Raw genomic sequence first — 27,917 nt, forward strand, 5'->3', positions numbered from 1 at the left:
ATATATAATTTTTTAATAATTTCAAATCATTTGTTAATCTATATTTTTAAAGGTGATCATTCTGGGGAGAAAAGCAATCATATATTCTATTTTGGTATTAAAATCTGAATTCAATAGTCCATAAAGAAAAACAAGGACCCTTCAGCCTCCTTCTTATTTCCTAATGTTAAAGATCTGACTTCCTTTCAAGGATATATGCTGGGGTAAGAATAAGAACTCAGTGAACCATTCCAGAACTTGGTGGGTTTCCCTCTTTCCCTCCCTGAGTCACAAGTCTTGTGGTAAAAACAACAACAACAACAACAACAAACCAAAAAAACTTTCTTCAGATAGTTTCTGGAGATAAGGTTTTAAGCATAATTTATTTCTTCTCATCCATAAATATTTTATAGTTAAAAAAAATTCTTACCACTGAACAAAACCATCTTAATTTTGTTAAAACTATCACTTGAAATATTGAATTTGAATTCTACTAAAAAACAAATACATATTACCGAAGAAACCGGGGGTGGAACTGGCCATGAAAACCACCGGGTTTATTTACACATAGCGCAATATCTGGATGGCTTTCATTTGTGCAAGAGCCACAAATCTTAAAACCAGCAAAGTTCTGCGAAATCATCTCGTGATTTGCATCTTCTTACAGTTGGGGAAACTGAGTTCTCAGAGTTAGGTGGCTTGTGGGGAAACAGCTGCTCACAGGGAGACTGAGTAGGTTTGTGGTACTGCTTGCTTGCTTGCTTGCTTGCTTTCCCTTTCTTTCTTTATTTTCTTTATTATTATTATTTTTTAAAGATTTCATTTACTTATTGGAGAAGAGAGAGATTGTGAGTGGGGAGGGAGAGGGAGAGAGAGTCTGAAGCAGACTCCATGCTGAGCTCAGAGCCCAACCTGGGCTTCCATTCCATCCCACAACCATAGGATCACAGCCTGAGGCAAAACCAAGAGTCAGATGCTTAACTGAGTGAGCCACTCTGGCTCCCAGTCCTGTGTTCCTGGCTCCCTGCTCCCCGCTGCTGAGGGCATACAGCAGGCCCCCCTCGTCTGCAGGCATGTGTTCCAAGACACCCCACCCTGCCAGGGCGCCCGCACCTGTGGGTGCCACTGAACCTTCTATATACCACGGTTTTCCCTACCCAGACAGTCCTATGATAACATTTAATTTCCAAATTAGACACAAGAAGGGATGAAACATAATTACTAATAAAATAGAATGATTATAATGAGATACCTGTAATCAAAATTATGTGACTGTGGTCTCTCTCCCTCAAAACATCTTCCGGTGCTGGACTCCACGTGCCTGTGACGGTGGGGGCCCTGGGGCGCCTCGGTGAGGAGACGATGAAGCCACGTGAGTGACGCAGGCGAGTGACGTAGTGGTGGGCGACTCCTGACCTCCCGGGGATTCTTCAGGAGGAGGATCGTGGGCTTCCACACCGAGGTGGACCTGGGTAAGTGAAACTGCGGAAAGCAAGCCCGCGGGAAAGGGAGCACTCCGCGGGAAAGGGAGCACTGCTCTAGTTGCTCTAGTTGCTCTAGTTGCTCTAGTTTCAACCCAAGCCGACTCAGGCGCCTCCGGGGCTGCCGGTTGTCCCTGAAACAGCCAGCTTGGTGTGGCTCAGTGCAGCGAGCCAGCTGCGTTCGGACCGTGTGTTCAAGGTGTGTGAGAGGTAGTATCTTCTTTTCACTAGTGAGATGTGTACATCCGTGAAAACTGGCAAGTGTTACAGTAGTATGCCCTTTGCTGCAAGTGATGCAGTCCCCAAGACAACTGGTGAAGGCCGAGAAAGAAGGCGTTTTGGTGTTAGGATTCTGGGAGCGCTCACACAATGGAAGGAAGACCTGCGCTGCCAAAAGAAGGTAAGCTGTCTTCCAGCACAACCCGACCAGAACTGAGTGCTGCTAGGACTGTCATTCTCTCTCTCTCTCTCTCTCTCTCTCTCTCATTATCTTCTGTCTTCTTTAAGCTTTCATTTGAACTTCTGGGGATGGTGGGGTAGGGGTGTTACCCAACTGAGAACCGGTTCTGAACTCAGGTTTGACTGCTTGCATCTCCAAAGTCAATACCTGAGAGACAAGTGACGTGGGAAAGAAAAGCTTGCTCTGCTCAGGAAGCTGGCATCCTGAGAAGATGGTGGACTAACATCTCAAAGACCATATTCCCTGCCTAGGGGAGGCCAGACGGTTTGAAAGGGGAAAAGGGAGGGGGCTACTGGCAGGAGAAGCAGGTGCCCAGGCAGTTAGGTGTCTGTTGAGATGACCCTGAACAGAGTTGGTGGTATCTCTGGCAGCTCTTTTCAAATGTAGTCAGGCCTTACCTTCTGGAAAAGTCTGGTCCTTCACTCCTTAAGACCAGTGGTCTTCAAATTTCATGGAAAGGAAGTTAATTTTGCTACAGACCAAAGGGTTTAGTTCAGCAAGCAAGGAGTGCATAAGCTCGAAGCAAGTTAATCCTTCAGTGTAGTTTGATTGCTGGGATGCCTGGCTGGCTCATCAATAGAGCATGTGACTCTTGATCTTGGGGTTGTGGGTTTGAGCCCCACACTGGGTGTTGAGAGTACTTAAAAATTAAAACTAAAAAAAAAAGAGAGAGAGAGAGAGAGTGAGACAAGAGACTAGCTGGAGTGCTGTTCAGGGGAGAGGAAGGGGAAGAAGTTACTATATAAAGTCAAAACAAAGTTCACATTCAGCTTTGCAGACTTACTTAGGCCGTGTTATCTAATGGCTCTGACCTGATAATAGTCAGTTAAACGGTAACTTTCTCTCAGACTTTTTGGGAAGAATTACATGTAGTGATATGCATAAGTCACTTAGCATAACACTGGCCTATAGTAGCAGCTAGTCAATAAATAGTTTTTTGGTTACCATACACTTAAGATTCTTTCCTGCCTGGTCTTTCATCTCCCCCTGGCAGAAAAGCCAACATAAAAAAATTGTGAAGATCAGCTTCAAGAGCATCTAAGATGACATCAATTGTAAGGTAAGCCATTATTTTATTTACCTTTAAAATATGCTGCCAAAAAATATGTTGCCAATTATACTATGGCTCATCACTTGGGTTTTTTTATACTCCTTGAAAAAGCTTTTTTAGACTTATTTAGATGTATATTAAAAAGAAGATACACGGACGCCTGGGTGGCTCAGTTGGTTGGACGACTGCCTTCGGCTCAGGTCATGATCCCGGAGACCTGGGATCGAGTCCCGCATTGGGCTCCCAGCTCCATGGGGAGTCTGCTTCTCCCTCTGATTTCTCCTCGCTCATGCTCTCTCTCACTACCTCTCTCTCAATAAATAAATAAAAATATTAAAAAAAAGAAGATATGCAAAAAATTGGTTAAAATGTTCCTGAAACTCCTTCACATTCTGTGTCTGATGGCTGTGAATCAATGTATCAACTCAGAGGCATCAGTGTCTGTGTTTTTCCACATGTATCATCCTTTATTCCATCAAGAGCATCAGTAAGATGGCATTTCTTTTAAAGAAGTCATTGCACCAATGCTAGGATTCTAGAACTTTTTCCAAATTGCTAATACCCATTCTGCCATTCTGCAACTTTTGAGACTGCTGCTTTCATGATCTCCCCAGAAATCACCTGATCAAGGAAAACATCCAAGTTAATGCATGTGCGAGCTATGGAGGTGTCTGCTGCCTGGCCAATGGCCAGTGCAAAGTGCCGTGAATGGTGTAAAGAGACCCAATTTCAGAGCTGTTAAAACGTGAAAATATGTGCATCTAAGGGTTGATGTACAAATGGTAGACAGCGCACATCATTATATGTCCCACACTTAGAAAAAACAGGTCACCATAAAATTATTTGAAATAGTGAGCTCATTTAGTGCATTAAAAAGTATTCGAATAACCCCTCTTTAATCTATATAAAATGAGGTGTACTTGTCTTAGTCACATTTTCTTTCTTTTACATCAACAGGAAATGGTAGACTGAGTTTTAGGCTAAAAACAACTTACCCTAAGTCAAGGAACAGTTTTCTTCAGTTCCGTTAGCATCCTACTCACAGAGACAAATTGGTGCCATTGGAAGATACTTGGGACCTGCAGCCCCTTCTTGCCAACATTTGTTGTTTTAACATAAAAATCGAGCAGCAGCAAAGCTTAAGAGTTTTAAAAGAACAATTTCCTTTAATTTTCAAGTTGAGGGCATATTTAGCTCAAAATCAGAAATAAAAGGAATCTTATAAAAATATGATGAACTTACTAACCCGTATTTTCCTCCCAGCACTCTTTTTTTAAAAATTGAGATACGCTTTATGTAAAATAAAATGCATAGGTCTAAAATAGTACAGTTAAATGGCATAAAGTCATATAACCACCACCCCAGTCAAGAAATAGAATATTTCCATCATGACAAAAATGTTCCCTGGGCCCCTTTTCAATCATTTCCCCCGTCCCCTTCAACATAGTAGTCTTTTAACTTTAGACAGTATTCTTTTAACTTAAATCATGGGTCATGGGTCAACAACATATTAAAGTATCAAAAAGAAAAAAAAAGAAAAAACTTCTTAAGTGATTGTGAGTTATAGGGAGAAAAATCTGTTTTGTAACTTAATCTTAATTGCTATGGCTATGTTGTTATATATAATAACTATCCTGTCTTGCTATTTTTAAAATTATTAATATTAACCTGAATAGTAAATAAAATGTATACCCTAGTCACACATGCACAGGTGGAAATATGATCTGTTTTTAGCCAGGCTGGATCAGGTAGCTTGTGGTGTCCCATTTCAGTTTAGGACATAAACACTATATAGATTTGCCTACCACATGACTTTCAGGCTTAGCCCAGCAGTCTCAAAACTTTATATTGTGTAAATAATTACTTAAAATTTAATTTTCCTTTGCATATAACAACGTGAAGTGGAAACTGTGGGAGACCATTACTGGCATGTAAAAAGTTACTGTGGGTGACAATATGTTTCTCTTTTTCACTCCCCTGTATGAAACCAGGGGACTTTAGTAGGAGTAATTCACTACTTTTTGCCCAGTTGTACTTTCTTTATTCCAAATGTGATTCCAGTAAAGACATGGGTAATAATCTGCTTGCTTAATGTTGATGTGTGTTAACATGTTCAAGGGCTAATAAAATCTGGTCAGAATCAGAGTAGAGGTAATAAGAAAAAAATGAGCCACAGTCTATTTACTTTGACAGTAGGACTACGGGTTCACTCATTCTTGATTTATTCTACAAACATTGAGTGCCTTTTGTATGCCAGTCACTATACTAAAGTTGGAGGTACAACCAAAGATAGAATAACCAGACCAGAACCAAAGACAATTTTGGACAGAGTGGGATCTCAAAACTTGTCCACCCAACAAGAAGTCAATCAGTTCCAACAAGGAGTTGATCTCCCTGGACAATCACTTGTCCAGAGAGCGAGGACAAGTACAATGTCAATTACTCATCGCATCAAAGTCATACTCTACTGGGGTTATAGACACATAAGCAATTACAATACAGTTTGACAAGAGTGTAAATATGATAAATAGTGGGGAAATATAGGAAGAGTCCTCATCTCAGACTCTGATGGAGGGGTGTGATTCAGATCTAAAGAATGAGAAAGAATTTACCAGGTAAAGACGGGGGCAAGTAGCTTATAAGAAAGGAGAAGGAGATGGGACAGAGTATTTGGTAACATGATCCCAATAGTAGGAACTCTGGCCATGCTTCTTCTCGAAGTATAAAGTTCCTTTTGAAACAAATGAAGCCATCAGTGAAGAAATTACTGGCCAATCAAGGTTTCAAAGAGAAATGAGAATCACATAAATATAGCAGGATTTTACCTGAACAATAGACCAAGTATTCTAGATCCACTTTTCTATTCTAAGATAGTTTTTATATTCCTAGGGAGAGACAGAGACCCTTCCAACTGATCAAAGTGCCACAAAGGAATTTTGTTGTTGTTGTTGTTTTCTTGGTTTGATTTTTCTGTCCACTGAAAACAGAATGAAACAAAAAAGTGAAAACAACAGGGAAATACAGAAACCCTACCACAAAGGGACTATTGTCTTGATCCAGATTGCGTTAGAAAAACTGGCAAACTAGTGCTTCTCTGTTCCGATTGCTGGGAAACACATCACTGTCATTATGAAATTCTTGAGATGCACGCAGGCAATTTCATCTATTTCCATGATTTCAACAGGTTGCTGATTACCAGATGAGTTATCTCTTAAGACCTGTCTCTCCCTCTACAATACAACTTCCAAGGGGTATGTGTCAAAAAGCCATCATTTCCCTGGGGCCTGGTGTAATACTTGGCACATAGTAAGGTGTTCAATGAAAGCTTGTTGAATGAAAGTAGAAATTTCTTCCCAGCCATCTTTTTCTCCAGCTTTCCTCCTTGTACCCTGTGATGGGGAAATTCAAACATGATGGCCAAACTAGAATTCCTTGGCCTACACTGACAGCCCTCTGTTCACCTGGCAGGACACTTACCAGCTGGCCCCAGGAAAGGCTGCTGTCTCTCCCAAACTGGATTGGGAGCTTCTGAAGGATGGTGGTGGTGTCTTAATCAGTCATGGAATGCCTGAGATCTCCTAAAATCACTAGGATATAGTAAGTGCTCCTAACTTACTGAATAAGGAATTGTATAAAGAGTTTGTGAACTTTGCAATGAGTTTATTTGTATCAACAAATATTCACTGCATTCCTAATTCACTAGGTACTGTTTTAGGTATGGAGGATACAGAGGTGAAGAAGACTGATAAGGCCCCCAGCTTTATGGAGGTCAAAATTCTGGTGGAGACAGACAATAAATATGTCTGACTCTGTTTGACTGCTGACAGCTTTCAAGCCCCAGCCCTCCCTCTTTCCTGGTGTCCCGCCTCTGGACAAGTGGGTGAGGAAGTCTGGACACTCCCTCCTTTGTTCAGACCATAGAAACCCCAGCGATGTATAGGAGACTTTTAATTTTAATTTTAACCCTGGCCCCACCACAATGAACACCAGAACCTTTCACCCCTGACTTCAGTCAGGCCATTTTGAATTGCCCTGTTCTTCCCAGAAAGCCTCAGCATGTGAGCCATAAGCCCTTTGGATCCTGCTGGTACATGTATGTGTCCTCATCATTCTGGACACCTGAGCCATTTTGGTGGTGCTGGTGGGGGACTGATCCCATTTTCTGTGGAGCAACCACAAGACACATATAAACAAACAAGGTGATTTCAGGTAATGGTAAATATTATGGGAAAAATAAAACAGGACAGGACAAGCAGTGAGAGGTGGCAGCAGTCAAGGCATGGGAAAAGGGTAAACTCTGCAGGATCAGGTATGTGACAACTTAATCTCTTGACTAAAACTCCACTTGATGTTGTGGGGACTGCCAGCTGACTCCTAATATTTTCCCTTTCTCCATAGTAAAGGAATAACAACAGTATTTCATTTCCTCCTCCACTTTTAGCTGGACCTAGAATAAAAATGCCATTTACCAACCCCTTAACTGGGAGTGGTCATGGGACTAAATTCTAGTCAATGGGATTGGATGGAGTCCCATTCTCTTGATTAGATGCAGACTTGGTGGTTGGAGCTCCAGGGACCACCCTGGAGCATGGTATGACAGTGGACCCAAACTGTGCACAGCAGAACCACAGAAGGGAAGTACCATTGGTCCCTACCTTGCAGAGCACCCCAGCTTTGCTTGCCTCCCTCCACTGAAACCTCTAAGACAAAACCCCTGTGTCTTGTTCAAGGTGCTGAAGTTTTAGGTTTTGTGCTTTTCTCACTTGAATGAATCCTAAACCATACATTTGTTGGACTTATCACTTTTGAACCTATTATTTTCTCTTCATGCCTTTCACCAACTCTGTTTTCTTTACTTAGTCCATTTCTTTTCTTTTCCCTTCCCTCCCTTTCTGTTCTTTTCTCCTTATTGAGCATTATACAAAACTCAAATACCTTGACCTATTCTCTATTGAATACATTTTAAAAAGTAACCTATTATAGAGAATGTAAAATACACAAAAGTAGACAGTATAGAATACCAAATCTTTCTGCACTCACAACTCTGCCACACCAATTTGTAATCTATGGTCAACTCAGCCACAGCCATACTCCAGCCTCTCGCCCCTTTCTACATTATTTTGAAGCAAATATCAGATCTCATATTATTACCAAATGGAGTTTCAGGTCTCCCTATTGCTTAAAAAGCAGATGAAGCCATACTTTTCTTCTATAAATAAAGCCAACTTTTAAAAATTCATTATTTTTATTAACATATAATGTATTATTTGCTCCAGGGGTACAGGTCTGTGAATTGTCAGGCTTACACACTTCACACTACTCACCTTATCACATTCCCTTTCCAATATCTATAACCCAACCACCTTCTCCCTAACCCCCTCCTTCCAGTAACCCTCAGTTTGTTTTGTGAGATTAAGAGTCACTTATGGTTTGTATCCCTCCCAATACCATCTTGTTTCATTTATTCTTCTCCTATACCCTTAACCCCCCATGCTGCAACTACACTTTCTCATATCAGGGGGATCATATGACAGTTGTCTTTTTCCGATTGACTTATTTCGCTAAGCATGATACGCTCTAGTTCCATCCACATCATCACAAATGGCAAGATTTCATTTCTTTTGATGGCTGCATAGCATTCCATTGTGTATATATACCACATCTTCTTGATCCATTCATCTGTTGATGGACATCTAGGTTCTTTCCATAGTTTGGCTATTGTGGACATTGCTGCTATAAACATTCGGGTGCACGTGCCCCTTCGGATCACTACGTTTGTATCTTTAGGGTAAATACCCAGTAGTGCAATAGCTGGGTCATAGGGTAGTTCTATTTTCAACATTTTGAGGAAACTCCATGCTGTTTTCCAGAGTTTAAAACCAAATTTTTAACTCATGTTTTTCTTCACCTCCTTTTCATATTATCTTAAGTGTTCACCTTACTATTTCCCTGCTCTTTGCCCCCCCATTCCTTTTTTTCTCCCTCATTCCCCTCTCTTTCTGCATCTAATACATCATTTGCCAATAGCCCCCCCCCCACATTTTTTTTTAAAAAGGAAGTCCAGGTCTAATTTTCTCAGTCATAGATGTAGTTCTTTGATCTACCTACTTCTTTTGATTTTCAACCACTGAGAATCATTTTGCCAAAATGGCAGAATTTCCTCATTTATAGTTCCTTTGTGAGTTTGAAAGTATTTTTAAAAAGTCACATAGTCCCCAAACTACTCTCCCTCTGTCCCCATAATAAAAACTGGCTATACTAGTAGTACACTGTGAGAAAATGTAAAAGGAATCCAGTTTACAGTAATAACAAAAATTAAGTATTGGATGTTATTTTAATTATACAAACTCTAAAACCCGACTGATACTGAGGACTTGTTTTTATAATATAGATAAGGCATTGAACTCTTATGTCATTGGACCTGGGCCATGTGGATGTTTTCCCACAAAGCAAGCTAGAACTGCTTCAATACCACTCATGGGTAAGAATCAAACATGTTTCTCATAGGCAGAATGTAACCAAGCTTTTGGAGTGAGTACAAATTATTTGGACATGGTGGAGGTGGATCTTGCCACCAAGTGGTATGATTACAGAATCACTGTCAAATTCTTACAGATTTTATTTGTTTTTATTTTGTTTTCTTGGTGAAAAATCAATTTGTGACTTTTCGCACTGTAACAAAACAAAAAGAACTATGACCAATTAAACCAACAGTCTTTGTGTACCTTTGGAAACAGACTACGTTCCTAAACATTACAAATATATTTCTCCTCTGGGAAGTTGTGGGAAGTGGGTGTTACTCCACCCATTTCTTTCACCTACTACATTGACCTTAATACCAATAAGAAAATGTGAAAGAACTTGTAATTGTTGCTCGTTGTGTTTACTTGTCTAACTTAATACTCAAGTCTTTGAGAGCAAGGGCTTGTTGCTTTCATCTCTATTTCAAAACACTAAGCTTGTAGGGTCAGGCCAGTCAACAGTCAATGTGTGCCCAGAACATTTTATGAAATGAGTAAATACAGAAACTCTTCAGTAGGAGAACCGCTCACACAGCTCATTGAAGTTCAGGTTCATTTCGCAAGTTGGCATTTAATGCCTCTTTTATTCTTTACTCTTAGTGGTTCTCTCTCTGTCTTTTAAATTCCAGTTAGCTAACATAGAGCGTTATATTAGTTTCAGGTATACAATACTCTTAGTAGTTCTTAAAAAGCATTTTTACTTTTCTTATAGTCTTAACATGATCATTTTCCTTATCATGTCCCACTACTTCACTATTCTTAGCTTTTTTGACATGATACTAACATTTAACCAACCTCTCCTAATACTCTTAAAATTGTGTGTTCTCACTTCTATGCCCCAGTGGGGTTTGACATACATTTTCTGATACAGTGTATTTAGTTCCACATACTACTCATGATGAAGTGAGAAGAAGTGTTTTCTCAGAAAAGCTAAAAGAACTATTTCCTGAGCTAATGGTTTTAACTGGAGGTGAGAGATTTAAAACTTCTCCTCCTTATGGTCTTGGTAAAACAACTGTTTAGAAAAGTTGCATGTATAAATATTCTAGCAAAACATACACTGTTTAAGGGAGGAGAAGTATGGAGAGGGAGAGGCAGAGAAAAAGAAAGTGCTCTAACTAGATATTCATCTACATGTCTAGACATTCATTCCACATTTAAATATTTAGAATTTTCAGTAGCCTGTGAATACAAGAAAATTTATTACATTAAGGTAGGCTGTAGATATTTGACATGTAGCTGATATTTTCATAGTGTGAGAAATATCAAGCTGACATTATGCTTTCTCTGTGATGATTACTTCCAAATGTCAGAGAGTAGAAACTTATTCATGGGATTTCGGGGCCTTAGGATAGTGTCAATTTAAAAGACATTCACATCGACTTCTTTTTTTATTTAAACATGCTAAATGGAAGATGAAAAGCAGGTTAAGAAATCAACAGAGAAAGGAAGAGCAAAGAAGAAACATATTGACAAGAAAATTTTAAATAGATTGATGTACTCTTACATCAATTTCATGAAACCCTAGCTGACAGCAGGTTTTGTGATTGCCTCCTAATATTTCTGACAAGTGGAGCCTTGCTGTTCATATTATTTCACTCCCATCACTTATGTTGAATTTGGGAAATTAAAAATAAGATATGAACTATTTGACTTTTTGTAGACTATCCTTAATAAATAAGGCTAATAACTAAAATTTGTATTTTAATACTGGCATTGGACTTCAAACTAAAATCAAATAACTTATTGATATTTTAAATTTAAAATGTATTCTTTTGTTTACCAAACTCCTTAGAAGTTAATTATGAACCTACTGAATTGCTATTTTAGAAGTAACTCAAAGAAATTTTAAAAATTATTAAACAAATTGGCCACATCAGAGATAATTATGAGTTTAAATAAGCCTTTGTCTTTCCCAATTATGTGCACAGCAGTGCTCCTAATTACTTGGGGTCACCGAAATCCCATGGCATCCTGTGAAAAGCATTTCTCCTGCAGTCTATCTGGTTAGATTTCCTTTCTTTTGTGGGGGAAGCCAGCGTCTTCTCCTTTTTAAAAACCCCTTTTAGCAACAGTGGGAACGATGTTGAGGATAGTAACATGATTTTTGTTGTGACTTGTGTAGGTCAATGACAGGAGTCACCCTGTAGCCGTCTAAGTTCTCTAATTCATCTTACAAATTTATTTCTGACTCAAAGAAAAAAATTGTGGAACCTCAGTGAGCTAGACAAGCTACTTCCTGGAGCTGCAGAATTTGAAATTGTTACTTAGAAAAACAAAAGGACAAGCCAAACATGCTGGCTGATAGAACTATCTCAGAGGATCTTCGTAATCTTGTTCACTATATCAAAGCTGGAACAGAATGGATTGATAATTCTCTTATCCTATTGGTGTTGCTCAAACTCTTAAACTGAAATGCTGAATTCAAGGACGATCATTCCATTATTAAAGCTTTAAGTGTCCCATTGTTTTGTATTCATCGAGTATCCTAAAATGAGTAATACTGAAAAGCTAGAGTTTGCTACGTTTCCACACTTGATGTACTCCTCCCACGGCCAAGGAGTCTGGGCTGTTCCCTGTGAAGGCAGGAGACAACTGGGAAAGTTAAGACGTTGCCAGCACCCTGGCACATAACGACCCACAAAGTCCACAGCCACCCCAGTGACATCCTTAGAATGGCAGGAGCTGTAGGCCCTCTGCGTTTGCAGGGTTAAGAGAAACAGGTCTCAGGAATCCGACTCTGGCTCATAGTCCCAGTGCCAGGTTCAGCTCAGCATCTGGGCTCGTTATTGCCCCCGGCCTTTTCCGGGTGTCTCACACTGCCAGAGTCACCAACAGCTTCATCCGGACAGAGTGTTTCCTGCTGACTGCAAAGTCCCCAACACCCAGCTCCATTTTGGGCCGGACCAGGGCTCACCTCCTCACTGATCACTTTCCTGCTTGTTTTTGTCTTTCTAAGCTTCAAGTTCCTTTCTTCCACTCTGTCCTCTACCCCGAGCCCAGGGCCAAGTCTGGGTGGGAATGGTGGGCGTTCAAAGCCTGGGCTAAAGTTAGGGGATTTCGGGCTTTGCTGGGAGGCCTCCCACCTTCCTCTGTTAGAAAGCAGCGGGGGCGCTGTACGGTCGCCTCTGGCTTCCGAGAGAAGTCTCCCGGGAAAAGTCCCCCGCAAAGAGACCGAGCCTTGCGCCAGGACTGCAAGGAGCTTGGACGGCAGACACTTAAGCCAGCGTCCTCACCCCGCGCGTCGACCGTGGAGACGCAGGGCGCCCCCAAGTGGCCGCCGAGCCGCGCGGCTCCGGGCTGGTGAGGGCGGCGGCAGCGGAAGTGGAGGGGCGGTGGCGGCGGCGGCGGAGCCTGGGCGGCCATGGCAGATGCCGCGCGGGAGGAGCTCTCGGCCCTAGCGGCGATTTTCTGCGGGCCGGACGAGTGGGAAGTGCTGAGTCGCTCAGGTGACTACCCCGGCGAGGGAGGGCCCGGGCGTCCTTCCCCGCCACTGGGACCGGGCTGCCTGCCCCAGGGTCCACCCTCGGGGACCCGGCTAGTGGAAGGATGGAACGGCACGCCCCGGGACTGGAGATGTGTGGGAGCAGCCGGCAGAGTGACTCAGACGACCCCCTCCAACGTGGACTGTGTGTCGGCGTGCACTCCGCCCCGCAGGGGACCGAGACCGCAGCGCCCAGGCCGGTGCGGCCCGCCGGCCGGCCCCCGCCCCACCGCCACCGGCCGAGCGCCGGGCCCTGCGCCTCTGCAGCCTGGCCCCGGAACGCACTCCGTCCGGGTTCCCGGGCCGCCCGTGTTGACTTCAGGTCTCACCTTGAAAAGAGGCCTGTCCTGACACCCCCAATTTAAACCCAGCTACCCCAGATTACATTGTGTCCTTCCTAAGCTCTGTGCATTCATTATTCCTTCAGGGCACCCACCATAGTTGTAACTCTGTTAAGGGCATTGAGGGTGCCCAGCAGCAGGTGGGCGGGGACCCTGTCTGTTACGTAATCACAAAACTCTAAGCTCCTGGGACAGTGCCAGGCATATGGTGGTTAGTTAAATGTTTGTTGAATGAATGTTTGAATTGGCTCTATGCTCTATCCGAACCTTTTCTCGGTTATGTTTCCTAGTCGATTGCTCTTCTTTTGCGTTTTTCTGGCCCGCTGAAAGGTGACTGTCAGAGGCTTTTGGCGTGTTGATCTTTCAGCCGGCATGTACTGATGCCCTGTAAACCCAAGGTTTCAGAGACACAGCCCTTGTCCTCTGCGAGCTTACAGTCCAGAAGGGTTCTTTTTGGCTATTTTTTGATGATAGTTAAAATTTATTCTGTCCCTGTCTGTGACTTATATTAAGTAAAAACCAGAACTGCAGATTTTGAAAAAAGTGCAGTGATACAAATAATTTTCAATTTTCACTTAGCTTTTAAATACATTATGTAAATTCTTTGGCATGGGATTTAGCCTTCTGTTATGTTTCAGCAACTATTAAAGTTGCCTTTCGGACCATAGATTGGTTGACCTTTAAGAAAGTAGTCTAAAAATGTTCTGGGTATTGTGAGAAAACCATCTAGGACTAAGATGGGTTTCGTGGTATCATTTGGTTGGTTATTCACACAGGAAGCCAGAGCCAAGACTTTTCATTCTTTTTTCCTTGCATCACCTGTGTGACCACGATTATGTTCTAGGCACTGTGAACCAATTTGGGTAATGCAGCTGCTTCCTTTTCAGTGCCTGGCCTGTCTTGTATCCTATATAGAAACTGTTGTTGACAGTCCATCCGAAATACTTTATTTTTAGTGTTTTCTTGTCACCCTCCTTCTGATTGGAGGATTCATAATTCTTCATCTTTCTTACTGTCTCCATGTGTCTCTTTATTGATAATTACTTCTGCCTGAGGCAGTTATTTAGGAGATCATCAGTTTTTCTAAATTCTTTCATGATGGCTCAGTTGAAATATCCTGGAAAAATGAACACAAGATTTCCCATCACACCTTAAAGAGGATGGAGTGGTGGTGAGCTGGGTCATGAGTACATAGATAGCTATGCATGATACTGCTGACCAGTCAGAGAAAACCTAAAAAAGTAAGCATTGAAAGAAAGAGAGCAGATTTTTAATAGCGAGAACACTGTGGACCCTTTATCTGCTGTTAAATTGAGCATGACTTTCAAGCCATGCCTCCTAATTAATTTAATTCAGCATTCTGGCATCAATAAGTAATTGAATTATAAAAGAATTCAGTGTAACAACTTAGGACATTTTGTTGCTGAAAGGTTCATTGGAGAATAGAACAATTGAGTGATTGAAATAAGGATGTTTGATATCCACAACTGGGAATTAAGGGTAAGGTAAGGCTTTCTTTAATAGACCACAGTAAACATAAGTGGGCTGCTGGCTGTCGTTCTCACGGTCACTGTCAGCCTGGGTTGGACGATAGAAGATTGATACCAGAGCATTAACACCATCAGTTCCATTCTGGCCTCCCCACAAATAATGCTGCTTCTTGTTGCCACTGGAATTAGGCGAACATCCCAGTAGGTGGGATTGCACTTCTGGTATGAGATTGCCCAGGAAGGGTTAGGCTCCCAACCCAGGGGTCAACTATAAAGGCCATCAGATTGAAGAGGCTGACTAATTGAAATCAGTTAAGTTGGGCTAATTTATGTTGGGAATTTCAGGGGATATAAGCACATGGCCTCTTTACAGTGGTTACAGTAAGCCTATAGTAAGAAGCATCAGGTATAACTGTCTCTTAAAGGTACAAATGATGTAAATCCCCACACTGCTGTCTACTAGGGAGGGCTATGGGTAGACCAAATCAGAAGTATTCTGCCCCTCCTTGTATAGTCCAGTCAGGCCAGGTGCCAAGTTTAATGGGGTCACCTTCCATGTACCTCATACTTCAAATGAATCTTACCTGATGAGGGGTACTCTTAGCTTTTTCATAGAGAAGTTAACAGATGCTCAGGCTGGTTAAGTAACCATCAGGCACCAGAGTATATGGACCCTTAATAGAGATGGGGCTGCTGCATGAGGAAAAGAATTCTTACCAAGGGTAACACTTACGAAAGAGCAATAAGAGCCCCCATAGAAAGGAGATGGGTGTCACCCAACTTATGTTCAGAGTAATTCTACAGGGGTGTGTGTGGGCATGCATCTGTGTGCACACCTATCAGGTAAAATGGATACTGTTATAAATCCTCATTTTCCTGATAGTTGAGGGTCACAGATTATATTGCTGTAGTCAGTGCTCATTATATGTGGAGTTGTAGTTCTGGAAATTATCTTGTGGATCAGAAACTTGTAAAATGGGAGGTATATAAGACTCAGTATCATATAATATGTTGCACAGTAGCTTCAGCATGAATTTTTGTCTTCTGCTAACACTCATGTTCAGATTGGATTGGGCCCTCTTGCAAAATGAATCATGACTGTCACCCACTGACCCCTCTAAATCTGCTCAGCTCTGTTTCCTGCTGATTGTCAGTACCGTGCTCACCTCTGCAAAATCAATTCAGCCTTGAACTTAACTTCTAAAGGAATGGGATTGCCACTTTTAGCTTCACTTATTTTTAGTTTTCCTTTTGCTTTTTTTCCCCTGTAACCACATTTTTAAACACATATAAAAACCCAGCTATAGCATAAAAACAAGCACGAGGGGATGCATACTTGTGGTGAGTTGCCTGGGAGGAAGAGGAAAGAAAGCCCCGTGCAATGAAGTACAACAGGGGACTAGGGCCTGCTTCTTGGTTTTCTGAATAACGGCTTACTTTGAGATATCTAAAAATTGAAGAAAAAAAAGAAGCAAATAAAAGGAAAGTCAGTTGTATGTGATTTCTTAATGGCCTCCAAATAAATCTTGAAGAATGCATTCTATTAAATTGTTTACATTTTCCAATGTCTTCTGTTATTGGACAGTATTTATTAAGTTCCTATTGTGTAGCTATTAAAAACAGAAATTCTTAAAAATAACACTGCTGTGGAATTTGGGGTTCAGTTCAGTTTCTCTAGTTTGATTTTCTGTTGTTTGGAGTGTGGTTAGGTATACAATTTCTTTCATGTACTTGTAAGGAAGAACAAGGTCTGAAACCTATTTTGGTTAGTTTTCTATTTATGAAATTGATACACTTATAAGGCAGAGTGACTTACTTTAAAAAAAAACAAACAAACTAGGGAATTTATATGTGAATTTCAACCAGAGGCAAGGCCTACATCTTTTGGTAGGTTCTTTAGGTCTTCAAACTTAGGAATCCTAATTTCAGTTTTCTAGGGCAAGTGTAAATTTTCTAGGGCATAGGTGTTTATTGACAATGATGAGTTTGTAAGTTAATGTGTTTTTTGAGCTCAGGGAGGGGCAAAGATTAGTGTTAGATTTAGAGCACGATTCTTTTTTCTGTTAATCACTCTAAGCTGTTAATAGTCTTAAAGCAGATAGAGGCAATTTTGTTTTTTGTGTCTCTCTTTTCCTTTAATGAAAAAATCAGATAGACAGTACATGTGGTTATATGAAAAATTCTGACATGAGAGAGAGCCAGTTTAATTGCCTGTACAAACTAAAGCAGATATGAAATGGAAAGGTAATGCACATACTTCTAGAGTTTTAGGGAGAAAATGAGTTTTTAAAAGAATATAATTTTATTACCACATTAAATATCAGCAGAGTGAGGTCATTATTGGGCTTTTCATTTTCCTATAGAGATAACAGCATTTTGTGTAATTTTAGTTTGCAGCCCCAGTATGTGTATATGTGTTGGGGTGGGTGGGGGGAATGGGCAGAGTCACTGTCTCTGAGAAGACCAATTAGGAAGAATGTTAATCCTTTCCAGTTCTTGAAAGAATCAAAGCAATTTTTCTTCTAAACATATAACTAATAATTTTATAGTTTTCTAAGGCAAAAGTAAGGATTTCTCCCATTGCTTTTTTTTTTTTTTTTTTTTTTTGAGAAAGAGAGAGATGAGGGGTAGAGAGGGAGAGAGAAGGGAGAGAGAAAATCCCAAGCAGGCTCCACACCCAGCCACCACCCCGAGATTATGATCTGATGCGAAATGGAGAGCTGAATGCCCAGCCAACTGAGCCACCCAGGTTCCCTTCTCCCTTGTTTTCTATTTGCTGCCTAGGACCAGAAAATCCCTAAGAGAGAAAAATGAAAACTGGTAAGGATTTGAAAGGCCAGCTCAATAGCATTTTCCTACTTTCTCCCTGAACTGCCTGTTTCTGTCAGTTGGTTACCTGCACTGGGGAGGAACAGGTATATACATACTTACATGGCAGAGATTGAAACACTGTGGGTTTCAGGGGTTTGATCAGAAAGGGATTCTTGCTTGAAGGGAAAGCTTGCTTTGTGGACACAGGTACTGTATTAGTTTCCTGTGGCTACTGTAACAGATTTCCAACAATTGGTGGCTTAAAATAACACCCATTTTTTCCTCTTGTCATCCTGAAAGTCAGGAGTCTGAAATCAGCTTCACCAGACTAAAAGCAAGTGGTCAGCAGGGTTGTGTTCCCTCTGGGGGCTGGAGGGGGAGAATCCACTTCTTTGCCTTTTCCAGCTGCTAGAGCTCATTTCTTGCATCCCTTTGCTCATGGTCCTTCTCTGTCTTCAAAGTTGGTAGCATGGCATCTGACTGCAGTGATTACATTGCCTTGGACACTTGTGATTACATTTTCCTTGTGATTACATTTAGGTCCCTTCTCGGGATCCATAACCCAATCACATCTGCAAAGGCCCTTTGCCATGTTCTGGCAATTAGGACATATACATTGTGGGACCACTATTTAGCCTATCACAGGTAGCAGGGACTTCTGCACCTGTGAGCCCCATGGTTACAAGCTAGCGCTCAGAGCTATTTATCTGTAAAATTTAAAAGCTTCTTATAACTTATGAATTATTTCTTGGCTATTGTCTAAAAAGAAAATTTTAGATAGTCCAGTGGTGAAGAAAGTAGTTCATTTGGTTAAACCATAATAATTCTGGTGTGAGAGTACCACAGAATTAGTTCAAAATACCATGGAAATCATAAGACAGAGTTTATAGGGGTGATGTTCATTTATGATGAAGGTATGAAGATCTTTAGAAGTTATGCCTCCCTTTCAGGGAGAAAGTAGGCTCCCTAAAGGATTTCTGGAGAATTTATTCCATCTAATGGTCATACATTGTCTGTAGGTGTATTTATAGTGCCCATTTCACATAGTGAAATGTACTGATCCAACTGACATTTAGGGACTCTATTTAATAATAAGATATTTTAAAAAATAAGGAACTCAGTGGAAGAAAGAAGGGTTTTGAGAAACATGATGAATTGTGGAGGAATATGCTAAGGTTTGGAAAATTTTTCTTTATCCATACCCATTTTACTTAGGTAAACACATTTTAGTTGTATCATTTTTTTTTTTAGAAATATTTAATTAATTAATTTATTTGACAGACAGAGATCGCAAGTAGGCAGAGAGGCAGGCAGAGAGAGAGGAGGAAGCAGGCTCCCCGCTGAGCAGAGAGCCCCATGCGGGGCTCAACCCCAGGACCCTGGGATCATGACCTGAGCTGAAGGCAGAGGCTTTAACCCATTGAGCCACCCAGGTGCCCCTAGTTGTATCATTTTAATATGGTCTTTATAATGGTTGCTGTCTGTGTTTCTGGGTAGTGTCTTTAAATAGTAGTTCTTTGCCACTGATACCAAAAAGTCTATTTAAACAACAACAACAAAAACCTTTCTGTAGCAGATGTGTTTGGTCCTGTGTGAATCAACGTCTGTAACAATAGCTTTTACATAAGTGGAATCAGGTGGCTAGAAAGCCACATTAATGTTCTGTTTGGTTCTTCTGGGGCGGGGCGCGGGGCGTAGCCAGGTTCCAGTTGTTGAGGCTGTTGAGCAGCAATCCAAGTATGAAAATGAGAAAGGTTTGCCTGTTTCTGTCATGAAGGAGGATGGAACAAGGGCTTGTGGAGAAAGAAGCAGGGGTAGAGAGAGGCAAGTTAGCTTCAAAGATACTGGTCTGCACCCAGTTCTCTTCTACTCTGCTCTTCTGATGTGTGTGCTTCTGCCCCCTGCAGAATGAATCAGCCTGACGTTTTATCAACTTTTTGAAAAGTGGGGTGAAGCGGTGTGGAACACATCAGAGGGGTGAAGTGGAGCAAATCTGAAAGGGAGCAGTGTTTCATCTCCTAGCCTGTGTGTGCCTCCCCCTCCTCCTCGTGGAGCCAGAGAAGGCTGAATTGATGTCCGCCCCATTTTAGTTCATTCTGCTACCTTCATGTTACACTGATACTAATACATTTGAAGTCAGAAAAGAGCAGGGCCGGGCAGTTACTGTTTCATGCACAGTCATCAGTTTCTTGGGCCCTGCAACTACACTGCATTGTGGTGTTTGCTTTGACTTGAATCTGCCACCCGATGACCTGCCTTGGATGCACTGTGTAACTTTTAAATTAATCACTGATTTTATGTATATGCAGCACTGTTTCTCTGTATGTTCATGTGAGTTCATTACGAGTTTCCAGAGTTAGAACTAAGTGAGGGTAGGAAAAAAAAAATTGTGTGATGAGAAAGCCTTCTGGTAAACCTGACCAGAAATGGGGCACTAGCCAGTGGAAATGCCTCAGAAGCTCTGGATGCTTGGATGCAGGAATCCATGTGTATATGTGTATGGTTGAAGAAGAGAATCTGTAAATCATGGCTCTCTTGGGATTATGTGTCTCTTTGTAAAATATATCCAGTTTTCTCATGAAACATCAATTGACATTGGAAATGAAAATCTTAACTTCTTAGTGTGCCATTCAAATCGAATTATGTATAGCTAATCATTATTTTTGGATGCTTTCCAGGGACAGAGGGGACGGTGTTCAGAATTCTCACAAAAGCTGAAGGCCTCATGGGTGCCGACGTACTTTTAGAATTGGTGTTCCATTTGCCGGTCAATTACCCTTCGTGTTTACCTGGTATCTCAGTTCACTCTGAACACCTGACCCGGGCCCAGTCAGTGACTGTGAAGGAGAAGTTACTTAAGCAAGCAGAGAACCTTTTGTCGGAACCTATGGTCCACGAGCTGGTGCTCTGGATTCAGCAAAATCTCAGGCATGTCCTCAACCAACCAGAAACTGGAAGTGGCAGTGAAAAGTGTACTTCTGCAACTGGCATGACTGTGGATGATGGACTGTGGCTAACTCTTTTGCATTTAGATCACATGAGAGCAAAGACCAAATATATCAAAACTATTGAGAAGTGGGCTTCCGATTTAAAGCTGACAGGAAAACTGATGTTCGTGGGTAAAATAATACTGATTTTACTACAAGGAGACAGAAGCAATATCAAGGTGCCAAAAAGTTTAATGTTAAATATGAATTGGGCTATTTTCTGCTAAAATGGTGTGTCTATAAGTGTGTTTTGTGACAGTGGGGCAGGTTAATCATTAAGATGTTAATGGATCTCCATTTTTTTTAAAGAATGTCTCTAACTTCTAATTACAACAACAAACTTGCAAGCCTTGAAGAATAAGTAGATTATATTTTAAAAAATTATTCCACATAATGAAAGGGATAGGTCATTAAAAAAATCTCTATAGTGCATGAATTTTGTTTCTTTAGTTAGCTTTGAGCCTCAACTTTATTAAATGTGCACTAAAAGTTTGTGCATATCTGTATTCCATTCCTCAGGCACAGTGTCTGTCTGTGGGTACTGTCTAACTTTTTGGCAGTTAAAAACATATTCAGACACTTTAATTTGGCTTCTGTAATACCTGGAAAGAGGAGCTGATTCCTCCTAACCAGGATTTAGTGTTAGTGGAAGTAGCATCGTTACGCTGTCAGCTTGTCACCTCCTACCTAACTTTTGTTTTCCACCTGACTTGTCTCAGCAGCTGCTTTCAAAATCATGATCTTCTTCAGATTCTCCCAAGTTCGCACGCTCAACTCACCTAACCTATTTTATGTGGGACCAGACAAGGAAAGCTGCTTATTATATTTTAAATCTTGAAAGCACTACAAATCACTTAATAGGTTTATGCTTTCAGATGGGTTGGATCAAGAATACTTCAATTGAATTTATTCAAAACAGATTTAGTTTGCACAACCTATAATCTGAAAGATTTGTAGAATAACTACCTAGCTTTTTCAGAATGGGTGCTTATCACAATACTTACTTGGCATTTGGCTAACCAGATTAGTGCTGGGGTTATAGCATATAGATACCACAAATAATTAAAGCTGAATCAGTCTTGGTTTGAGGTCTGACCGAAGTACCAGATACTGCAAGGTGATTTATAGTATATCTATAAAACTTGACATTCTGGGTAAACTCCTGGCTGACAGAATGAATACAAATTAATTTCCTTGTTCATATTTCCCTAAAAGGCTCAGATTTTTCTTTAAGCCAGCTCAGGAGTGTTAGGTTAAGGCAGCTGTTTTGCAGATTGGATCCTTCAATTGATAAGTATTTATTTCATATATCTAGAATGTTGCTAATATAGAGGAATTGTACTTTTTATTTAAAGAGTTCTTTCTTTTTTATGAGCTTTCCCTAAAATGCCATTTAATATAAATATCTCTGTTAAAATTTTTAAGATTATATATCAGGATTGAGAATTACAGGTACGTATTTATAGATGTCATCCAATTTGGACAGGTAAGTGCTGTGTGCCTGTTAATTTCTTTCAGATGCAGAAGTAGTCATAACACTACCATTAGCTGGTACTGTTAATTGTGCCAAAGCACTTTGTGCCAGGGTGTCCTCTGTGTGCTTTGCACAAATTAACTTTTTTAATCATCACAGCTTCCCATAAGGTAGGTACCGTTCTGAGTACCATTTTTTGGAGTAGATTCCTGAGGCACAGTGGGCTTAAGTAACCAGCCTGGAATCAGATTTAGGAGGCTGTGCAGTCCAGATTTAACCCTGCATTGTTTGAAGGCCTCCTTCTACCAGCACATTCTGCTGCCTAGTATAGAAAGACAGTGTAGCCCTCTTACTGCTTGATTCAGAAAGAGAGTACTCTAGGCAGGAAAATAAGCCTGCAGATGCATGGCTCCTTTAAAACTAGGACTTGGAGATTCAGAGTAAGATATGTACTTAATGTACTGATTTATCATTTAGGAGTACCTGCTTCTTCAAAAAACCTCCAAAGTAGATGTGGACTCAAGTGGAAAGAAATGCAAAGAGAAAATGATTAGTGTACTGTTTGAAACAAAAGTACAGACAGAACACAAAAGGTATAATTTAGTACTATTGCAGATGGAAAAGTAACTGAATCGATAATTATACTCTGACAAATCTAGGCATATTCATGAGTTTCTCTTGTATAATGCAGGTTTCTGGCATTTGAAGTCAAAGAGTATTCATCGTTGGATGAGTTACAAAAGGAATTTGAAACTGCAGGACTTAAGAAGCTTTTCTCTGAATTTGTGCTTGGGCTGGTAAAATGAAATGGAAGACAGGAATCTTTTAGTCAGACAGCGGTGGCTTTTTGTTTTGTTTTGTTCTGTGTTTTACAGTGGATTTTGGGAATGGTTAATTGAAATTATCGTAAGGAAACAATTTTAAAGTTTCTCTGAAGCAAAATGATAGACACCATTCTAACTTCAGGAACAAAAGCCCATTTTGCTTATGGATTATTAAACTTTAAAAATGCCCATATATTCCAATTTTTGCCAGTAAAGGCTAAGTTTAATAGATGGAATGTTATTTGAAAGATAAATATGAAATGATGGTAAATGAGCCCTTGTGATTATATAGAGGATTTGTTTGGAACTGTGCAATTTTCTAGCTAATTTTCTTGTAATTAAATGAATTTTTTAAAAGATTTCTTTTCATGTTTACTTTTTTCATGTTTACATTTTTAGCATTTGGTCATGATTTTCCCCAATTCAGCCTATTATATCTATGTTTTAAGTTGGATGTTATGAAAAATATAACACTGATTTCTTTGTGCAAGTATATAAACTGTCAGTTTAAATACAGAACTTGACTTTTGATCACTTTCTATGGGGTCCTAGATAGCATAGTACTTATTAGTACACTAGTTAGTTATAGGACTAGGGAGTCAATTAAAATTAAAGTTAATATTATTGTTTTGGGGTCAATTAAAATTAAAGTTAATATTATTGTTTTGGGGAGGAGGGGCAGAAGAGGGAGAGAGAGAATCTTAAGCAGGCTCCATAATGTGGGGTGTGCTCTCAAGACTCTAAATTCATGACCTGAGCTGAAATTAAGAGTCACATGCTTAACTGACTGAGCCACCCAGATGCCCCTTAAAATAATTTTTGAAAAAACTTATCTTCAGGTTTTATAAGAAAAGAAATGTTTCACATAAAATGAACTTATTAGATGGAGGAAATGATATAGAGATACTATTTTTTATTTCTTAGGAAATCTGTTAAACTATGATAATCTTAAAACATATAATGACCTAAGGAGAGAAGAAGCCATAAAATGAAGGCTTGTATTACAATCTGTAACAAAAGCGTAAGGAGGCATTTATTATTTGAGAAAAGGTATTTGTGTTCATAAAGCCAAGTGTGCTTCCAAAATAAGGGGCCAGCTGATAGAGGAAAAGGCCATGCAAATCCCTCTCACTGCAATCTGTGAAGTATAGTGATGTCATTATAAAATCATGAAATGTTGTAGCATGCAGGTAGTGTTTCTTTCTTTCTTTTTTTAATTATTTTTTTTTGCAGGTAGTGTTTCTTGACAGTGCTGTTCTGGGACTTTGGTGGTTCAATTTGATTGTCTCACTTTCAGGCACCCTTATAATTAAATTGTACCTCCTATTAATCATCTTATGGGGTTCTAATGAGAAAGGAATTTTGATTCATTTTACCTCGTTCCAGGGTATTTATGATTTTTTCTTGGAGAACAGGTAAATATAGTTAGGTTGTTCTATGGGAACAGCAGATGGCAAGGAGAAGCTAGGCTACTGATATGCTCAACTGAAAATAGGCTGGAGAATTGAGGCTGGTCATTATTACTACTACTTCATTTGATTTACTAAGTAAGGAGGTTAAAGGTTATTGCCATCAAAGCTGTAACAGTAAAAAGGCTGTAACAGTAAAAGTAGTAGGGGGCTGGTCTGAATTTTATCACAACAGAACAGCTAGTCCATTATTTTACTTTGATTCTTCTTTGTTCAAGTGTTTTCCGCACCATGCTTTGTGGCTCTCCCAACTTTCAGCTTCAGATTTGACCCTCTAGAGAAGAAGTTGAATCAGGCAAAATTGAATATTGTTAGTGACTTTCTCCAAATTAATTAAATTTCTATTTGCTAAAATTATGTTTAAAAAGTATTAGTTATGATTAGTTTCTTGGATGTTTACATCTGAGTCTTTCACAAATACACATATCAGAGTGCAAAACTAACCTTGACAGTATTAGAGACTTACATTAATTTAATTTGACCATCTCTGGATAAAAGAAAATTTAAAATTATATGCAAAAAATCTTTAAGAGTCTTTCTGATAGTTTCTTACCTTTAGAGGAAGAGAATTGCTTCCATTGATATTTTTACCTCAAACTCTAATGCTTTCTTTTCAGCTTGAGGTACTTATGAAGAGACAATTAGGGCTCCCAGAAGACAGAAGAGGTGAGGCCAAGGGCTGGGACTCCTGAAGGACTACACTGTAAGAGTAAGACTGAAGTATAAATAAACTAATTGTCCTAGTACTATAGCTAAACTTTGAGGATTCTCTTAGGTCCAGAAAGTCTTAAACTTTGAATTTGGATTAAAGTAGTCCGTGATTCTAATGCCCCCATATCCTCCAGATCTTTGGAGAAAGATAACATTATCCTAGGCATCAAATTTTATCTATTTTAAAATTTTAATATTTTATTTTAAATTCAATATCCAGCAAATTTTAAGTTTTAAAATTCAGTATCCAGCAAATAATCAGATAACTGGACTCATGAATAGACAAGATATTATCAGCAAGAAACAACAGAAAAAATAGACAATAGAAATAGAACCACAGGAACTCTACTGCTGGAATTATTAGACATAGATCATGGAAAAGTTATGCTTAGTATATTCTAATAGACAAAAGCCAAACTTGGAACTGGTATTAGAAGCCATAAAAGGTGACATGGTATATTTGTATTTGAAAAATAAAATAAAAAACAAATAGAAATTCTAGAACTGAAAAATAAAATAATTAAAGAAATAGCTAATGAGTTAAAGCCCAGTTAGGAAATCCTAAACCAGCTTAGGTATTTCAAACAGTGAATTTAAAACAGGAATTGGTTAGAAGGCTGGAAGATCAAAAAGGAGAAGGAATGGGACTGGATGACAGAAAAGAAAAAGAGGGGAGGGTGATGTTCTCAGAGTTCAGAAATGGCCAAGAGTGTATTCCTGCTGCTGCACTTTAAAAACTGTTGTAATTGGTCCCAGATCTGCTCACTTGGTGCTGCCTAGACCAGAGCTAAAGGTGCTATCTCTGGTCTGTTGGAATTGCCACTTGCTACCACTACAGCAAATGCCAGCAACTATCACAGAACCCTGTGCTGCCTTCAGATCTTCCAGCAGTTCCTCCAAAATTGACCAAACCCAACAGGAATCCAGCTGGCAAAAAAGTCCGGGAAATGTAGTTAGAATATCCCAACCCAGATGAACAGCAGAATAGAGGAAGATGTGTGTGTGTGTGTGTGTGTGTGTGTGTGTGTGTGTGTGAAGTGAGGGGAGAGACCCAAGTGCCCATAGGAGGTAACCAGCACAATCTTCCTTTTAGCTATTAAGCTTTCCCACATACTCCCTACCCATATTTAAATTTCTGTACAATTTTTATGCTTCCATCTATGCAGACTTAGCTATATTTTGTACAAATAAAGAGGTTTTTGCCTTTTCCCTCAAAGGGGGAGAACTAAAGTGTCATCAGTTACTATTATATTCACCAGTGTTAATTCTTCTAGTTCAATCACAATTTCACAATTCCACCTGGATGTTCGGTAAGCTGAAGATAAAATTATAAAGTTCACCACCACCACGATCTCTTATATCTAACTTGAGGGAAGGAAGGGGAAGAACTTGAGGGAAGAGGGAAGGAAAAATAGTTAATAAATACAAAGATAAACAGAAAAAACAATGAAGCAAATTTTCATGAGTACTTTGGTACTTCTATAACTGGTCATTAACCTATAGCTGGTATTTATAACTTCTTCCTCTACTCTTTGCTCTTGGTCAGCACTTCTACTGGTCAAGGCTCTCTACCTAGTATAGTGGCCAGAACTTCATTTTGGAAGGATCTAAGTCCTCAGTAGTTGAGTTGCTTATTAACTTTGACTATAGAACAAGAAATATTAAGAGGCAAATCAGAGGATTTCCTGGGGTCCTGACATAGTTCTTATTGACCTCACTGTATATCAGTAACCCAATTTTGCTGGATCTGGGTCAGCACCCCAGCCATAATGGGAACCTCTTTCTTTGCTTGTTGGTTTAATATCATAAGGAGCCTAATATATTTGAGTGTCAATCTCAACTTCTAATTGATTTGAGTCATTTTGCGTGCCCTGGTAGAAACATTCTTTCCATGGGAACTAAGATTGCCAAATCAGCAGAGCCCAAGTTTACAGAGGTGAGAAAAAAATTCAGTGAGTGGATTATTAAATATAATATGGATAGAAGTCCATCCTATTGTTATTCCCTGATTTCTGGACCCTCGTATTCTGGCAGTGGGAGAAATACATCTTATACTGATCACTGATTCAAAATACTTTTTTACCTTGTATAATAGTACCTCAGCTTTTCAGAATCTTGCCTCCCAGCTGGCCAAGTAACTGAGTTTTTTGTAGGTCACTATATTACTTTATCAAGCTGGCTACTTCTTTGTGATTTGGTACAGGGAAAGACCTATGAATTTCATAGTCATGAGCCCATTGCTACATTTCTTTTGTTGTGAAATAAATTTCTCATTTAGATGTTGTATTTTGTTCTCACAATGTCTATAGTATTGTGGTTGGTAGTATTATAGGAAGGGACTTCTGATTCATATCCAAAATAAGGCTTTCATGTTTTTATAAAAACAAATTGCTGGCTCTTGCACTAGAGAAGAGATCCAATGTGATTAACTAGCAACTAGGCAGATGGTATCTCCCAGGAAGTGAGGCCCTACGGGTAGCTCAGCATTGATATCTGTTCAGAGCAGGTTAGGCACTTGCCAGTGATAACAGCAAGGTCAGTATTGGTGAGAGAAATTTTACGTTGCTTAGCCCATGTATAACTTCCATCCCTGCTGCCACATTTGCTTTGTAGAAGAGCCCACTGAGCAGGCACTGGGATGCTAGGGAAAGAAATTGACTGATGTCTACAGGATGAGTCAACCTGTCCATTTGATCAATGAAGACTTTCTTCAGAGTGGTTGCCCTTTGATAAGCATCACATGGGACACAAATATCCTCATATTTTGTGCTTGTCCCTAGGCGTCCATTCAGGTATCTCTGCCTCATCTCCTTGTCATTAGTCTTCTGATCTCA

General features: G+C 40.0%; 1 protein-coding gene and 2 long non-coding RNA genes across 5 annotated transcripts in view; all 3 read left to right on the forward strand.

Annotated features, from left to right (window-relative positions):
- Positions 1-1,237: 1,237 nt before the first annotated feature.
- Positions 1,238-10,146, forward strand: LOC309843341. Of its 2 annotated transcripts, XR_014300078.1 has the most exons (5): positions 1,238-1,451; positions 1,692-1,860; positions 2,915-2,980; positions 6,440-6,568; positions 9,363-10,146. It is a non-coding gene; the product is annotated as an uncharacterized lncRNA (long non-coding RNA). The 2 variants fall into 2 exon arrangements; XR_014300077.1 differs by having other exon boundaries at positions 1,692-2,980.
- Positions 10,147-12,805: 2,659 nt separating this feature from the next.
- On the forward strand, positions 12,806-23,262 carry RWDD3 (RWD domain containing 3). Its single transcript, XM_082688751.1, has 4 exons — positions 12,806-12,941; positions 20,297-20,784; positions 22,557-22,672; positions 22,771-23,262. Exons 1-4 carry the CDS (start codon positions 12,857-12,859, stop codon positions 22,883-22,885), a joined length of 804 nt encoding a protein of 267 aa, XP_082544877.1. The 5' UTR covers positions 12,806-12,856; the 3' UTR covers positions 22,886-23,262.
- Positions 23,263-23,576: 314 nt separating this feature from the next.
- Positions 23,577-27,917, forward strand: part of LOC309843344 — a 47,639-nt gene continuing 43,298 nt past the window's right edge. Inside the window, exon 1 of one of the 2 annotated variants that reach the window (XR_014300086.1) lies at positions 23,577-25,081. This is a non-coding gene — a long non-coding RNA (uncharacterized lncRNA). The remainder of the gene's footprint in view (positions 25,082-27,917) is intronic. The other variant, XR_014300087.1, reaches the window with a different exon arrangement.

The sequence above is a fragment of the Mustela nivalis genome (genome assembly GCF_964662115.1).
Source record: "Mustela nivalis genome assembly, chromosome: 10".
Taxonomy (NCBI): domain Eukaryota; kingdom Metazoa; phylum Chordata; class Mammalia; order Carnivora; family Mustelidae; genus Mustela; species Mustela nivalis.